This window comes from Candida oxycetoniae, assembly GCF_023343755.2.
Source record: "Candida oxycetoniae strain CBS 10844 chromosome Unknown scaffold38, whole genome shotgun sequence".
Classification (NCBI taxonomy): domain Eukaryota; kingdom Fungi; phylum Ascomycota; class Pichiomycetes; order Serinales; family Debaryomycetaceae; genus Lodderomyces; species Lodderomyces oxycetoniae.
Window position 1 is genome coordinate 71892 of NW_026055469.1, and position 16823 is coordinate 88714.

General features: G+C 38.8%; 7 protein-coding genes across 7 annotated transcripts; 2 read left to right on the forward strand and 5 right to left on the reverse strand. All coding sequences in view use genetic code 12, as the record gives it.

Annotated features, from left to right (window-relative positions):
• Window positions 1-133: 133 nt before the first annotated feature.
• Window positions 134-2011, reverse strand: KGF56_003818 (uncharacterized protein; the record flags this gene model as incomplete). The annotated part of the gene is made up of 1 exon (XM_049325191.1): window positions 134-2011. The coding sequence occupies one exon, from the start codon at window positions 2009-2011 to the stop codon at window positions 134-136; it is 1878 nt and encodes a 625-aa protein (XP_049179144.1).
• A 1582-nt stretch (window positions 2012-3593) lies between these two features.
• On the forward strand, window positions 3594-7624 carry NMD5 (Nmd5p; the record flags this gene model as incomplete). Its single annotated transcript, XM_049325192.1, has 2 exons — window positions 3594-3726; window positions 4908-7624. The coding sequence occupies 2 exons, from the start codon at window positions 3594-3596 to the stop codon at window positions 7622-7624; spliced, it is 2850 nt and encodes a 949-aa protein (XP_049179145.1).
• A 404-nt stretch (window positions 7625-8028) lies between these two features.
• Window positions 8029-9918, reverse strand: KGF56_003820 (uncharacterized protein; the record flags this gene model as incomplete). Its single annotated transcript, XM_049325193.1, has 1 exon — window positions 8029-9918. One exon carries the CDS (start codon window positions 9916-9918, stop codon window positions 8029-8031), a length of 1890 nt encoding a protein of 629 aa, XP_049179146.1.
• A 538-nt stretch (window positions 9919-10456) lies between these two features.
• SPC2 (signal peptidase complex subunit) lies at window positions 10457-10969 on the forward strand (the record flags this gene model as incomplete). Its single annotated transcript, XM_049325194.1, has 1 exon — window positions 10457-10969. One exon carries the CDS (start codon window positions 10457-10459, stop codon window positions 10967-10969), a length of 513 nt encoding a protein of 170 aa, XP_049179147.1.
• A 61-nt stretch (window positions 10970-11030) lies between these two features.
• KGF56_003822 (uncharacterized protein) lies at window positions 11031-11999 on the reverse strand (the record flags this gene model as incomplete). The annotated part of the gene is made up of 1 exon (XM_049325195.1): window positions 11031-11999. One exon carries the CDS (start codon window positions 11997-11999, stop codon window positions 11031-11033), a length of 969 nt encoding a protein of 322 aa, XP_049179148.1.
• A 376-nt stretch (window positions 12000-12375) lies between these two features.
• On the reverse strand, window positions 12376-13980 carry KGF56_003823 (DPH2; the record flags this gene model as incomplete). Its single annotated transcript, XM_049325196.1, has 1 exon — window positions 12376-13980. The coding sequence occupies one exon, from the start codon at window positions 13978-13980 to the stop codon at window positions 12376-12378; it is 1605 nt and encodes a 534-aa protein (XP_049179149.1).
• Window positions 13981-14123: 143 nt separating this feature from the next.
• On the reverse strand, window positions 14124-16715 carry MUC1 (Muc1p; the record flags this gene model as incomplete). The annotated part of the gene is made up of 1 exon (XM_049325198.1): window positions 14124-16715. The coding sequence occupies one exon, from the start codon at window positions 16713-16715 to the stop codon at window positions 14124-14126; it is 2592 nt and encodes an 863-aa protein (XP_049179150.1).
• Window positions 16716-16823: the final 108 nt, after the last annotated feature.

Consider the following 16823-nt stretch of genomic DNA (forward strand, 5'->3'; position numbering starts at 1 on the left):
TCGAAAACTTCTAACATATTCTTTGATTTTTCAATCATTAACCGAAAATAAATGAAAGTAGTAAATTGAACTCTGTTTGATCATAATGAAACAAAACTATTCTTTTGATCAAGGGGTATCAACAATTGTCAATTTAAATGAAGGCTAAGAAAACCAATCCAAAAGCACAAGTAATGTATGCTTTCAAACTGTTAACGTTACTAGAAGCAGCTCCTTCATATACACTTGCAGGTGCAATATCTGCAGGAGCGAAATCTGCAGGAGCAACATCAACTGGAGCAACATCATCAGCTGGAGCAACCTCAGCTGGAGCAACCTCAACTGGAGCAACAGCAGCTGGAGCAACATCAGCTGGAGCAACATCAGCTGGAGCAACAGCAGCTGGAGCAACAGCAGCGGCAGTCTCAACAGGGTAAACTGTTACTGATCCATCAGCAGCGGTTTCAGTAACATAGACTGTAACCATTTCGGTTACAGTGTAATCTTCGTCTACTTCTGCTGGAACAACAACTGCTGGGGCAACTGCTGCGGTAGTATCACCATCTAAGGTAATAGTTTTAGTAACTGTTTCATAGACCTCTTGAGCTTTACCACCCTCGGTGACAGTCTTGGTAACCACGTCTTCGGATTCGACAATGGTACATGGAGCACTTTCAATAACAGTGATGATTGTTTTAGCTGGTTTAACTGGCTGTACTTCTTCTTCAATCTCAGTATAACATTCGTAGTATGTAGTTAAACCATCGGATTCAGAAGAGCAATCAGTAATTGTAATAGTAGTGAATGAAGGTTCATATACTTCAGCTGTAGTAGGTACCAGAGTTTCCTCGGTAATAATGTCATCTTCTCCAGTTGGCTCTTCTTCAGTTGGCTCTTCTTCAGTTGGCTCTTCTTCAGGTTCTTCTTCAGTTGGCTCTTCTTCAGTTGGTTCTTCTTCAGTTGGTTCTTCTTCAGTTGGTTCTTCTTCAGCAGGTTCTTCAGCAGGCTCTTCAGCAGGTTCTTCGGCAGGCTCTTCAGCAGGTTCTTCAGCAGGCTCTTCAGCAGGTTCTTCAGCAGGTTCTTCAGCAGGTTGTTCAGTTGGCTCTACAACAGGTTCTACTGTAGTTGGCTCTACAACAGGTTCTACTGTAGTTGGCTCTACAACAGGCACTACTGTAGTTGGTTCTACCACAGTAGTTGGCTCTACTACTGTAGCTGGTTTGTATGCATCACAGCTAGGTGCTTTCCAACAATAATTAGGCAAAGTTAAGTCAGTAGTTCTGTATTTATTATCTTTAAGGGCTGAGAATTTTGTGAAGAATGCTGATAATATTTTCAATGTTCTCTTTGATTTAAGAGATTTAATAAAGTGAATCTTCTTGCAAACAAATTTGAACTTCTTCTCAAAGATATCAACCCATCCGCAATTCTTGTCTTGAATATCATACTCAATTGCAAAATCATCTGGTAAACAGTAGTAGCCGTCGTGGTAGCTTGGTAAAACAATAACAGAAGCTTCGTGGTCAAATGGGTTATTGTAGTTGTATGGTGCCTTGTCACCATGAATCTTGACTGATGTCATATATTTTGAGCCTAAGCACAAACAAGTACATTGAATCAAGGATTTTTTGACGTATGACAAAAATGAAATAGGATCATAATGAGTCTTACAGTAATAAGTAATCTTGAAATGTTTGTCATCAACCCTTTGAACTTTTTTAACCTTGAAATCCATCTTTGGGTAGTATTTCAATGTCCTGGTATCGAGAGTACTTTCTTCAACTTCACCAGCAAAGTCTTCCCTCGTTGAAAGGGAATCTTGCAAATCCAACTCGTCAGTGGAGTAAATATCATAAGGAACATCAACGCCGTAACAATCGTATCCTGTTGGATTTAATCCAAAAGTGTTTGCATAATCGCAATAGTTACCATCACCATTAGGTACACTGACGATTTCAGATGTTGATATAGAAGTAGCATCAGCTACACCTAAGAATATTAAAGCGAGCGACAATAGGTTTGGGGAATACATTCTTAATGTGAATTAGCTGTAGAAAACGTTTCTGAACTATCCATTCGAAACAAGAACATCGTGGTGTATTTATATTGAATTCAAAACGATTTTTCCCAAAACTGTATTTCGTACTGGAAGAAAGTGACCAAACGTAGCTTTTCATCTAGTCGTAATAAACTTTCTCACGAGTAAAGTTGATCTTTTAGCAATGAAAGTTTACGAAATCAGACCCACTTAATTTTCAAAAAAAATAAAAAAAAATGAACCAAAAAAAGAAGAAGCCAACTCAATTTGAAGTGGTATGATATTATCTGAATCCTCCCCATTTCAAAACGAGCGTTGTAACCACCCATTTAAGTTACGAGCATGTCTTTTAGGTCCCGCCTAGCTACAAATTAACCTTTTCAAAAGAGTATTATTTTTTTGAAGAATTTTTATTCATGGTGGTATTATTTTTGAAGAAATTTTTTTTTCACCCTGGTATTATTTTCTTTGGCTCTCTAGGGGAGGTCAGGAATACAAGGTATTTTAAGTAATTGGGGTATATGAAAAATAAAAACAATAGATAGGTACAAATAAGATTTTGCAAAGAAAAAGTTTTCCATTAGGAAATGCTCTCTCGTGACTTTTAATATGGTGACCTACTCGGAAATCAAAATTAAGGTCAAAAGTCAAACCCGTTAGTTTTTTTTTTTTTTTTGCACCCATCAACTTTGGATGCAACATTGGAGAATACTACGCAAAAGAATTGCAAAAAGGAACAAGGGAAAAGAATATAATGACATGGAACCAATTGTCTCGTAAAATAGCACATGTTGCTATATGCACTAAAGGCAATCCACAAACAAGAAGATACAAAGTCATTTTTCCGGGGTACATATCAACATATCAAGGTACAAAGTGTTGCTCCACTATTGAACAGAGCGAGATAGTGTCAAGCTATTGCGTGAATATATTTTTATAAAGTTTTATTTGAAAATAATAACTATATTTACCGTTTAAATTTGATTCTATTTGTAACTATGGTTGATAAGGTTTTTTGTAGTAAAGATGTTTTGGAGACGAAAACTCTGTTTCGATAGAAAGTGCAAACAAAGTTGAAACAACCAAGCAAAAGTGTTGACGAAGAGTTATAGACACGACACTATCGAGTAACGCTTACGACACACTATCGAGCAGAGCGAGATAGTTGAGCAACACTTATTAGACACTAGATACTATCGAGCAACACTTATTAGACACTAGATACTATCGAGCAACACTTATTAGACACTAGATACTATCGAGCAACACTTATTAGACACTAGATACTATCGAGCAACACTTATTAGACACTAGATACTATAGGGCAACACTTATTAGACACTAGACACTATCGAGCAACACTAGACACTTACTAGACACTTACTAGACACTATCGAGCAACACTTTGTAACTTGTTATAACACTATCGGCACTCCATTAAGGATATAAAACTACCTTGTAGGCTTTGTTTTCGTATACTTTGTCATATACTTTGTTTACATATTTTGTTATAATCTTTTTTGCAGAGTCAACTACCTTTGATACGTCATCGATAACACGACATGAAACACACGACATGAGACACACGACATTGGCATTAGCATTGGCATTGGCGATGGCATTTTACGACATGAAACGTACACCACCGTCAGACATACAACACCGTCATAAAGACAAACACGACATGAAACATACAAGACTTACCGTCAGTATGATAAACACGACATGATACGACATAGAGCTACGACACCTATATAATATAAAATGTCAAACACCCAGGATACAGAGTGATATAGACTCTCTTCATCTACACTCTCTTTGGACTATCGAGCAAAGCGAGATAGTCTATAGACTCTCACCATCTACACTCTCTTTGGACTATCGAGCAAAGCGAGATAGTCTATGGACTCTCACCATCTACACTCTCTTTAGCTATCTCGCTTTGCTCGATAGTCTATAGGCTCTCTCCACCTACACTCTCTTTAGCTATCTCGCTTTGCTCGATAGTTTAGAGGCTCTCTCGCTTTGCTCGATTGTCTATAGAGAGAATATAAGCTTAAGTTCCTATACAACTTCTCCCTTTTTTATTCGTAAATTTTTATACTGGAAATGCTTCATATAGAGTCTCTTTAAGTTCTGATTATCGTCTCTAGAAACTGCTACAAAGCTTATATCAAGAACAGTCAGTGGCAGCTAGCGTGCTCCACTATATAGCAGAGCGAGATAGTGTGAAGAGCTTGTATGAAGAGTTTGCTCGATAGTCTAGAGGCTCTCTTCATCTACACTCTCTTTAGACTATCTCGCTTTGCTCGATAGTCTAAGCTCGCTCCGCTCAATAGTTGGATAGTGTTACAGTGTTAACCTCTCATTTCCACCTGAAACATCCAACAACTCTCTTTCCTCTCCTTTTCTTCTTCTTCTTCTATTCCTTCTTCCAATATAAGCTTGTTCCATCAAATATCGTTACACATGGTAGCACAACTAAATTTAAAGTTCGTCAAAAAAAAAAAAAAAAAAAAAGGTGAGATGAGATGATCAGAGGGAAAGAGGTTTATAGTTGATTTGAAAACAAGTCTTTTTTGAGGGATAACAAATCAGAGTTGGAGGGTGTGCTTGTCTCAAGTTGGAAATAATTTCGCTGTATTTGGTAACCACTTGGGTTTGAAATTTTTCGATATTTTGAAATTTTTTGAAACTTTGAAACTTTGAATTTTTCGATATTTTCTAAATTTAAAAATTTATTTTTTTATTGCAAGGGGTTCCCTTTATTGAAAAATGAATGCAAACTTGATATTTGAGTGCTTTTCAGGGACTTTACAGGCCAATGAGCAGTTGCGGAATGAAGCGGAAAAGAACTTGCAGACATTGTCTGTTCAGCCGGGTTTTTTAGGCGTTTGTCTCGATATATTGGAAAGTAGCAAATACCCGAGCCACATCAAGAAAGCTGCTGCGGTTTATTTCAAGAATAGAGTGGTTAAGTTTTGGAATATCAAGGATGTGCAAAACCCATTGAGAGTAGATGCTGATGAGAAGCCTATTGTTAAGGAACGCATAGTCCCCGTTATTTTTGTGTGTGACCATAATATTAAGCAGCAACTCTTGCCAGCATTGAGGTTGTTGATCAATGTGGAATTCGACTCTTGGAGCCAATTGTTGGAACAAACGGGACAGTTGTTGCATAAGCTGAAGGAATCCCATGAGTATTTGTACACGGCAATACTTTGTTTGGAAGAAATCACTAGAAAATTCAAATGGTCCGATAACAAAAGCAGGCAGGATAAATTAGACCCCATAATCACACAAGCATTTCCCTATTTATTGCAATTGGGACAGTCCATAGTTGCCAGTCATCAACAAGGAGGAGAAGAGATTACGGAAATCAATGCCGAGATCTTGAAACTAATCCTAAAGTGTTATAAATTTGTCACATATTATGAGATACCCAACTTGCTAAGAGAAAAGGACCAAATCTTACAATGGGGAGAGTTTCATGCCTCGGTCATTGAAATGAGACCCCCATCATATGTCGTTAACTCTAAAGCTTCTGAACAAGAGAAATCTTTACTACAAATTTCAAAATGTTACAAATGGGCAGTAGCCAATATTTTGAGATTATTCATTCGTTATGCATCAACAAACTCATTAAGCAAAAAAATCATATATCCGGAATTTCACGCATTATTCTTGAATGAGTTTATCCCACATTTTCTTACCCATTTTTTAAAAGTGATAAAGGAATATTGTAGTGGGGAAAGATGGATCGGGTCATCCGAACTATATCAATTGTTGGAGTTTTTGAGCCATTGTGTTAGTGAAGCCTCCGTTTGGAGTTTGGTCCAACCTCATTTTGAGACATTAGTTGCGCACTTGATATATCCAATCGTTGTTCCCTCTGATCTCTTGCTTGAGGTGTATGAAGAAGATCCACAAGAGTATATTAGTTTATGCTTTGACCTGTGTGGAGATTATGATAATGCCGAATATGCAGCATTAGGGTTTATAGCAACTGCATTGTATAAACATCCAAACTTGTGCTTACCGCCAATTAGCAATTTAATTCAAAATGAGTTGACCCAGTTGCAGCAACAAAATGAAACATTGGAAGTTGCAAAGAGGAAGGATGGTATTATGAGAATTCTAGGTAGTATTTCAGGGTACTTGCCCAAGGATAGTACAATGGAACCGCTTATGACAAGTTTAATAATACCAAACCTAGATTCCAAACACGAGTTTCTAAAGGCAAGGGCCATTGAGGTTTGTTCACAATTTGCAGAAGTTACATTTAGCAACAGAGAGACTCTATTTAACATGATCAACAGTATATTGAAAAACTTTGACGACGAAGATGCGTCTTTACCAGTTCAGTTCAACACAGCATTATCAATACAAGCATTTATTGTCAATGACGAGTTCAAACAAGCATTGTCGAATATAATTTTAAATACCATGTCCAAATTATTGGAACTATCCAATGAAATAGACAATGATGCCATTTCGGTAATTATGCAAGAATGTGTTGAGAATTTTTCAGAACAATTACAGCCTTTTGGAGTTGATTTGATGACTAGATTAGTGCAACAATTTTTGAAACTAGCTTCAGAGATCAATGAAGCTTCCAAACTTGATATTGACGACTTTGATGCTAATTACGATGATCAAGGCGATAAAGCTATGGCAGCTTTGGGATTTTTGAATACAATGATTACTGTATTGTTATCATTTGAAAACTCTCAAGAGTTGTGTATTCGATTGGAAGAGATTTGTTCTCCAGCAATTGAATTTGTTTTGGTTAATCAAATTGACGATTTTTTTGCCGAGATTGGAGAATTGATTGAAAATGCCACATTTTTGTTACGAGCAATAACACCAGTAATGTGGAACAATTTCAAACTATTGCTCAAACAATTTGAAGAAGGCGGCGCGTTGATGTATTTCGAAGAATTGTTGCCATGTTTAACTAATTATTTGGTTTACGGGAAAAAAACTGTACAGGAAAATGCTGGATTGCAAAACGATATGCTTTCAATACTACAAATGGCATTTGCTCAAGATGGCGACGTTGTGGATTTGGAATTAGTGTTTCAATTGGCACAAACATTTATACTATGTTTAGAAGCTAAAGCCGAACCATACATTCCAGAAATTCTCAATGTTGTTTTGAATAATTTAAAAGCTGACGATGCTATCAATGTTATTGTTGCATCCTTAGTCTATGGCTCAGCCACTGCTTCCATACTAGGCGATCGCCTTCCTGAATTTCTTACAACATTTATGGAAAGAAGCCCAAAAACAGTTTACAGCTTGAAATTGTCCTTGCTTGGACTTGTGCGTATAATGGATTTGGGTTTATTGGATCATGAACACGCCAAGGCAAAATATGACTCATGGTTGCAGCAGCTCGTAATCTCTTTACAAAAGAAGGAACAAAAAATAGACTCCATTACCAACTCAAAATTTGGGGACGTGGTGGATGGAAATGGCCACGTTGATGGCGATGGAGATGAAGAAGATGAATTTGAAGACGAAGAGTATGAAGATCCATTGCTGGCTACAGCACTAGACGATTTTGGTTTGGATTTTTTTAGTGCATTAGTAAATAGAAGTTAATAGATGAACTACAAGTACTTTTGGAAGGGATGAAAGCTTTCTAATACACAGTTCAAACAGATTATCCAAACAGTTTTTTGTCATTTTTAGAAACCATCAAGGTGATGAATCTTCTTGAAAAGTTGACAATCATTCTGAATGCAAAATACAAACGAGTTGAAATTGGTTCCATCTAATGGAAAATGTATACTCAAGTGCAATACATATCCGTCCTTTAATTTTCAAAGTTTTTTACCATAAAATGGCGGGTATAAACCATTTTTTTTTTAAAAAAGAATAGGTAGTCTGGAGTACAGCCGTAACTGTTCAATAAACCTCTTTTTTTTTTTTTTGTAGCCATGACCATAACCATCACATTTTCTTTTTCTTCTTTTTTTTTATATTTACTTTCTTCCTTTTTCCTATTATAAAGTTAACAACACTAACTTTTTGTTTTTCTTTTTCCTCCCCATAGTCATCATTTTCTCTTTCGCTTCTCTAATAAACTCATCAGCGTTACCCCAATCGTCGTTGTTGTCATAATCTTCACCAGAAGGTACATTTTCATTAATATTGCTCTTTGGAATCTTTGTTCCCCACACAGTTGTTTGGAGATCAACAGCTTCAGTGTCGTCGTCATTGTTGTTGTTGTTGTTGTTGTTGTTGTTGGTGGTGGTGGTTGACCGCGGTAGAAGTGGGATGTCAGCAATAGACATAGCCTCAAACTTCTCAGAACCCATTGCATCATTGTAAAAATTCTTTAATTCTGTCTCTGCATCATTTTCCGCTCTCTTTTTATCTCTCTCTTCTTTTCTAAATTTCTTACTCGATTGCTGAGTACGTTTGACCAAATCGTCTTTAAAGGTTGACCATGTTTCGGGAGAGACGCACTGATGATTTTCCCAAAAACATTCAAGAAATCCTATTTGGGTCCCTGCAGGCAAATGACTGAGATATTTGTACTTTGTCATGGATGTCGCACTTGTCAATTCTTCGTACCTAATATTCTCAATTTTCGCAACTACGCTCGAAGGTAGGTTCTCGTATCTCTCATAAGTATGCTTCAAAACTTTCATATCGAGTGGGGAAAGAACATATGTACAGCTGGCCCTAAATCCAGTTTCATAATAGTAAAACAGTTGATTGTGTTGATGATGGTGATGTGTGCTGTTTTCGTTCTTCTGTGGCTTGGCGTCTTTTGAAGGTGGCGTGGCAAACTTACTTGTCCAAGACAGAATTTCATTGTCAATATGAGTCAATGTTCGTTGTACCAATGCAGTTTCATCCCCATACAAAGACATTTCCTTTTTGTGACTAGCCACAATATTCTCTTTTTCCTTTTCATACAACTCCACCAAATACTGATAATCGCCTTTAAAAATCTTCGAGTATGGAGCGAGATCTGCATCTCGCGCGTTGGGGAAATCTTCAATGTGAGTTGTGTCTCTCAAAAGTTTAGGCAAGGACAACGTCCTTTGCGGATCCCTTGCCATTAACGTCAAGACCACTTCATCGTGGACCTTTGGTACTTCGAAGCGTTCATCAACATCATCAACAATCACGGGTTTCAACTCACTTTTGCGTATAATTGAAAAACAAAGCGGACATTCCCTATACTTTTCAATCACAGCGGCAGATTCCTTCTTCTTGGCCTTTGGGACTTCGTGTTCCAACATTGACAAGACACATTTCAAGCACATAATGTGACCACAGGAAATTATCATTCTCGGGGCAACCAAATCACTCGAAAGACATATTGGACAGCTCGACTTTGGAGCAATAATGGATATGATATTCTCAGTATCAACCGGTATATTTGGGTCTAATTCCTGCTTTCTATACGACTGTCTCGAATCCACAACAAACTTAAAATTAACGTTTATAAATTTCATTCCCGTTAATTGCAATTTTGGTGGCAAAACGCGTTGCTTTTGATTACTAGATCCTCTTCTTGATCGGTTTTTTTGTTTTTTTTGGTTGTACTCATCGGAGTCCTCGTACGATTGGAAATCTAGCAAGTGGTTGATGGATATTTGGTTTCTTCGACTGCTTCCGTTGACTTTTTTGCCTTGTCTTAGTTGCAATTCTAGCTGAGTCAACTCGCTATCGTTCTTGTGGTCATACTTTCTCTCCTTATTTGCATTATGTGATGTACCACCATTTTTCTTGTTCCGGTATTGTTTCTTCTCCAAATGTACTTGCAGCAGCAGCAGCAGCAGCGACAGCGACAGCAATGGCGCCGACTGCTGTTTTGAACTAGGGCCCAAAGCGCTGGATTTCAACTCTATCATCTCTGATCCGGATGAGCTCGTCATGAACAATAAAAAAAAAAAAACCTAGTACATAATTTAGACTGCCACAAGCGAATGAACCCAGGCCAAATCTGTAAAGACAAAGTCCTCAAGTAAATATACCAGCAAAAAGGTAGCTTCTAACCCAAAAACAAGAGACCTTGCTATAGCAGTGGACCCTCCTAAACCAAGAAGAAGATGGGGGGAGGGGGGGAAGTATTATCACCATCGACCCTGATTTCAAGGTTTTCGCTTTGCTCATTTTTAAACTATTCATTTAGTCACGTGAATACATAGTCACGTGGCATGGATATACATTACCGTCGATATCACGTGGCGTGAATCTACTGATATCACGTGGATCGGATATATACCACCAGTGATATCACGTGGCATGGATATACACCACCGTTAACATCACGTGACTATTCAACAGCACAAACTTTTTTTCTTTTCCATTTTGGGCTTTGAATCAATCAACAAAAGAGGGAAGATGTGATGTAAAGGATACAACGAGGCAGGTGTTAGGCTTTAGTGAGAGGTTTGAGAACTTTATTTGGCAATGTCTCAGTTAAAGAGTACCAATCTCAACTCAGTAAAGGAGTTGCAGAAAGCAACAGATGAGCAATTAGGATCTATATTGCAGCAATTGGGGTTTGAAGAATCATTCATGTTGACCGATTTGAAGTTAGGATTAGGATTGGTCACGGTGGTTATTGCAGGGCTATTGTTTCTTGCTGACAAAAGATACGAGTTCAAGAATATTTATGGGGCCACCGTGGTTTCCTGTGTATTGTACGCTGTTCTTAACGGTGTTTTACTCATAATAAATCGTAAATACAAAAACGTCAAATACATTGGGTACGATTCAAAGGGGAACAAACTAACAGTTGCTTCAACAACGGGAAAATACGATCCAAATTATCGTGTTACCGTGGCGTTAAACGATAAGCAAAGCTCGCAAAGCTCAATTCCATTCAATAAATACTTTGACCTCATTGGTTACCTAAACAGAGAAGAATTTACAAAGTTACTAGCCAAGGAAGTAAATAAATTAGGCAAAAAAAATGATTGATTAGCTTCATATAACTGTCTCCTTCTATAATAAAGAAGGAAAAAAATAAAATTGTTCCTTTTTAATCCTTCTCTTCTTTGATTTGCTCGTCCATTTCGCTCACCCAACGACAAAAGTCTTGTACAAACATTGGTGCTGTTCTAACACCCGGTAAAAAGTTGGCATATAAGGGTTTGGACAAACAGCCCATGAACCCGATATCAACTTTTTCCACTATTGTTTTTGCCAACTCTGCATGTTTCACCACTGGTGCTACTAATTGCTTCGTAGGCTTAACATCTTTGAACAACTCGGTATCCATTTGTCCCGATGTCACGAGCAAAAGTCGGATTCTCTTATGTTGCTTTAGCTCTTGCTGGAGAGCATCATGCAACATGATTTGCGCAGCCTTGGATGCTGAATATATCGACAAGTTTTTCGGTGCAAAGGTTCCCAATATTGATGACACAGTAACTATTGAAAGCTTGCCGTTTTCATTGTATTTGAGATGGTTAGAAACCACCTTTTGTAAAATGAAAACTTGCAGCAAGGTATTAACGTTGAACACCTGTTTCACTCTTTCAAAATCGAGTCTAACCAATGACTTGTTGTCCCTGATTCCAGCATTGTTAACGAGCACGCTTATATATTGATCCGAGTTGCGCAAATGCGCAATTAGTTCGGTTATTGTCCTATGCAATTGATCCTCATCACCCAAATCGCAATTGATAAAGTGCAATCTCGGATTATTCTGCATCATATCATCTTGCACCGGCTCTTGCCTATCAAGCATGTATACAATTACATTTCTCTGCAACAATTGCTTGGTAATTTCCAGGCCCAAACCACGCGACCCCCCTGTAACCACCGCAATATCCGACTCCCCTAATTTGCTCCATAAGTCCTTTGGTGGCAAGTTATAAGCTCCAACCAATAAAGTCACTATGCCTGTAATGAACCCTGGTACTAAAATGTATGAAAGTCGTGTAAATGGTACGAAAAAGAATCTTATTGAAAAAAAAGTCAAACCATCAAAAGTTAGTAAAAGCATTTGGTAGCGTTTGTTGATTTTTTTTATCCATCAGTCGACATACGAAAATATAAATGATATGAAGGTAACAATTGCAGTTATTACTAGTACTGTTTCTACCCAGTGAGGTACCAATGTGTTCTTTCTTGAAATTGGGAACATAAAATGCCCTTAGTGTTAGCAAAAGATAGGTAGCAAGTTGTTCACGTAGAGCTTCTTTGGGAATACTGCAAAAAGGATTTGAAGAAAAAAGGTAAAAGGGCTTTCTTTAACTATTTTCTTTTTCATCCAATGAAAAAAGAACGGATAAATTTATATATACAAAAAAAATTCCAGTTCTTTTCACAAAAGTTGAAACAAGAGTTGGCTTGAAGTTGGTTTCTAGTAGTTGTCTCTTTCACAGGGTGTAGTCGTATCCTCTGGCTATACCTTGCCTTCCTTGCTCAACTACTGCCCCTTCACCCCTACTCTCGTTTCCTTCTGAATGGTCATCATCTTTAAAATCACTTCCTAATCCAGTCCAGTGTCTATTTTGCAAGTGCATTGCCGAAGTACTCACTGTATTTCGTATTGAAACCGTATTTGAAAACTTTTGTACAAGTTGGCTGTTCTCCTCCTCCTCCTCCTCCTCTTCGCTCTGTTCTCGACTTTCAACCATGAGATGGTTGATTTGTCTTAGAGGTCTTGCCGTGTTAACGTATTTTCCAGTAACCACATCAAATTCAGGTTCCTCGTCTGAGCTGTTGTTCCCGTTTTCAATAACTTGCTGCTCCAATTTGTCATCTTGTATGTACTCATTAATCACGCTTTTATAATCGGTGACCCACTTCCCCGTCCAACATAGTTCATCGCTCAACCCCAATAACAATTCATACGGTGTAATGATTGGTTTAAAAAACTCATTGGTTTGATCAATTATAATCCCCTGATGATCACACCCTAAAATGCACCAAATATCGATGCTTTCGAAATTCGCCAATTTCGCAACATTTGGTTTTCCAACAACAAAAATATAATGCTTCTTCCCCGCCGCTTTCACCTTGTGTTTGATCGTATTGATTAATTGCTTAGTGTTTGATAGCGATAACGTGTTTACTAGTATTCCTATAGTTCCTGAACTTCGAACCATATGCACATGCTTGTAACGCCTCATCAAGTTGGGGTACGGCCCCTGCGATAAGGTGCCTGTTGAAGGGTCCAACGTTGTCACTGTTGCAAATGTGGTAGATAGCTGCAATAACCGCGGCGCCTCGGGTGTAGTGAGATGGAACAAATGGTATGTTGACAAGTCATCATCAACGGGAAAACTCCGATTTAATGTTGAAAAACGTGCATTTGACATTGGCGTATAATCAATGATTGCAGATTTTGACAAAGGTTCAATCAAATCCGCAACAATCAAATTCTCAAAGTTCGGTAGTCTCTGTTTCAAGAGATGCAAAACATACGTATGGGGTGCATTGGCCATGAGCACAACCTTATCTTCCTCCTGAAACTTTTCTCTAATTTGAGTCAAAATGTTCTCTAAGTTTACCGTGGGTTTGCCCAAAACATAAAATGCCGCCAACTTTGCCACTTCGTTTAAACACGTGTCTCCAAAGTGGACGACAAGATCGCTGTTTACGTGTTCCGCAGCTACTTCGTCAATACAACAAGACGAGTATGAAGTATCTGCCAAAATATAAAGTTTCTGCTCCAGGCTCAACTCTTGTTGGAGGTACTCAACTATCCTTGAAGAGTCACAAATTAGATTATCGGGGAACTGCAACGTTACTCGTTTATATTTGAGTGTTTCCCCATCCTTAACAGAAAGCTCCTTAACCAACTTGTCCAACGAATAGTAATTGTGTATACAAGAGATTAACTCATCTTTATCAAAAGGGTCCTTCAAATTCAAATGCTTCCGTTCCTCAGTAACAGACTTCACCACCTTGTCGTATGAAAAAGCAGAATCATCTTGAGCAGTGGATAGGGAAGGAGCTACAGCTTCTTCCAAATGCATGACATTCGAGTATAGATATATATATATATATATATATAGATAGATAGATGGAAGTAAATATACTCTCCCTGTCTCTATGCGATGAGATGGAAGGAAAAAAAAAACTATTACCGAGTCAAGTTCATTTCTTAGTGTTAAAAAATCTATCCAAGGTTCAAACTGCCACCCCATTCTGCGGGCATAGCTCTATACACGGTTACTTCTCCAGCGTTCAAGTTCTTAAGAACGTACTCGCCTTGTACTACTTTTCTAACACCATTAACGTTCTGTTCTAGAACAAGTAATTTGTCATCGTCATTATTATTCTGAATCACAATACTCGTGTGATCAGGCATTCCTGCGGTTTGGGTATTCCCGGATTTTGCATCAACAAACTTACAGGACTTGAATTGTAGTATATCACCACGTCTTATTTCGTCTAGTTGTGAGGTTCCGTTTAAAAATTGCACACCATAGCCGTTACTAGTGATTTGCAAAATAGGGAATCCATGCGTGTAATATTGAGAAACAAACGCATGATTGCCACAACCCTTTTGTAATGCAAACTTGGCCAAATCCCAACATTCTCCGCTACCTACCTTCTGCCCAATATGATACTCACACCATGCAGCAATGTGCTCACCAAATTGCTGATGATAAGAAAAAAGTGCTTGCTTAGTTGGTGCATTCAAAAGCGGCGACTCAACAAAAGCATCTATAGATGTTTTCACGTTTTGTGGATCATTGGAAGTCCATTGAAACTTGTATGATATGATTGATAAATCTTTCAATCGAGCTGTAACAATTCTAGTATTTTTTTGTAAGGGTCCCGTTGACGTAAACAGGTGACTTGTTTGATAATTCAATCCACGTAAAGAGGTTGGCAAGTTTAAGCCACTCTGTGTGTTTGCAAACCAACACGTTGATAATTCCAAATCTAACTCTGGAGGACCCTTGTTGACAGCTGGCGGAAGAGTCATTGCAGATCTTGCATAGTTTCTGGCTTTTGGAACCGGTGGTAACAGTGACGGTGACAGTGAGGCTGCTCTCGACACAGGATGGTGGTCCAGTGTGTTATTATCCTCGGATGTACTTCTAAGTACATGCTTTGCTTTAATCTCTGGTTTTGCTTTGATCTCCGGTTTCGGTTTAATAGCTGGTCTGGGTTTGATCAAAGGCGCAGGAATCTTGAGCTTCGGCTTGGAATCTACATCTTGTCCAACATTCATTTTTTTAAACATACTTTCCAACTCACTCAGCACATCGGAAACTTTCTTTGGAGCCGTAGCACTACTTCCGTCTACAATTATCTTTTTAGCTGGCTTTGGTGGAGGAATCTTTTTCTGTACATTGTTGTAATCTTGTTCTGAAGATGCTGGTGAAACTTGTTCTCTTTCTTCTCCAACAGAGCGCAGTTGTACAGGAGGTGCTTTTTCTTGATAATGTTTGTTAACATTTATCCTTCTTGCAGGCATGGGTGGTGGTGGAGGTGATTCATTATCCTCCTTTCCTCGACGACGAGCCGGCATTGGAGGTGCTTCATCGGTGTCTTCATTCCATGGAGTCAGGTCCCTACTGATCCTATACTTTTGTGGTGGATTAGGCTTGGATAAATTTGTATCCAGCTGACTTTCATGAATAACGTGATTAAACGCAGCTTTATTTTTGGCACCGTTCCTCGAGGGCAAAGGGGGTGGCGCCAGGTCGTGATCATCTAACAGCGGTCTTCCTAAAGCTGTTGCCGCCAAATTGGTGGTTCTGCTTGAATAGCTCGTACTTGAAGATATTCTACTAGATACAGGACGAGCAGGGCCATCCCTAGTCAGAGATGACTCGGATGAAAAAGAATCCGGCTTCGATTTTTTCAAAGGTGTATATGTGTTACTGTAAACTTCAGATTGCAGTGCATGTGCATTGTACCCAGAATCTGAAGTGGAAGTACTTTCTCCACTGGTAGCCACGGAAGTATATGATGAAGCGCGTTCTGGTAAGGCAGGCGGTACTAGCGCAGCCACTCCTGTTCCTGTTCCTGCCCCTACTCCTACTCCCACTCCCGGTTGGTTTGTGTCAGCTTGGAAAGACAGGGTAGAGTAATTTCTGGAACCGTAGACCGGTGGCGTGCCCGCTTGTTGTTGTGCGTGCAAATGATTAGTAGGCTGAATATGGGATTGTGTATACGATGGTGGATTTGCTGGCCATTGTGAATCTTGTTCTACTTGTTGTTGGTTCTGTGGATTGGAGTATTGTGTCTGTTGATAGTTTGGTGTTTGTGCTAATTGACCCTGAGCATAAGAGGGTTGTGTTTGTATAGCATGCTCATGATAGCCTTGGTTCTGTTGCCCTTGGTTCTGTTGCCCTTGGTATTGTTGCCCTTGGTATTGTTGCCCTTGGTTTGTTTGTCGATAAGTACTAGACCTGGATGGCTCACTTTGACGTTTGGGTGCACCTGTAGCATCCACATTTCTCCTTGGAGGCGGTTGAAACGACTGCAACTGTTCCTTTGATGGTAACGGTCTTGCTGAGCGTGAACCGGAATGGTGCTCATCAAATTCGTCTCTCCTATCGTCGGAGCGATGACGATCATGATCATGATCATGATCATCTTTACCTTTAGTCGGCTCGACATATACGGTTCCCTTTCTTTTTGCTTCACTCTTTTTGTATGTTTGATACCCCGCTTTGCCTAGGGCCTTGGATCCTTTACCTATACCCTTGAGCGTAGCGATTCCGACTGATTTAAGCTGGTCAGAAGACATGATAATTCAAAAGATGGTGGTCTTTATAAGCCTGAATGAAAATTGAAATTTCAGATAAAGAGAAAAATAAAGTCAACTCTTCAACTCTTCAACTCCTTTTACTTCATC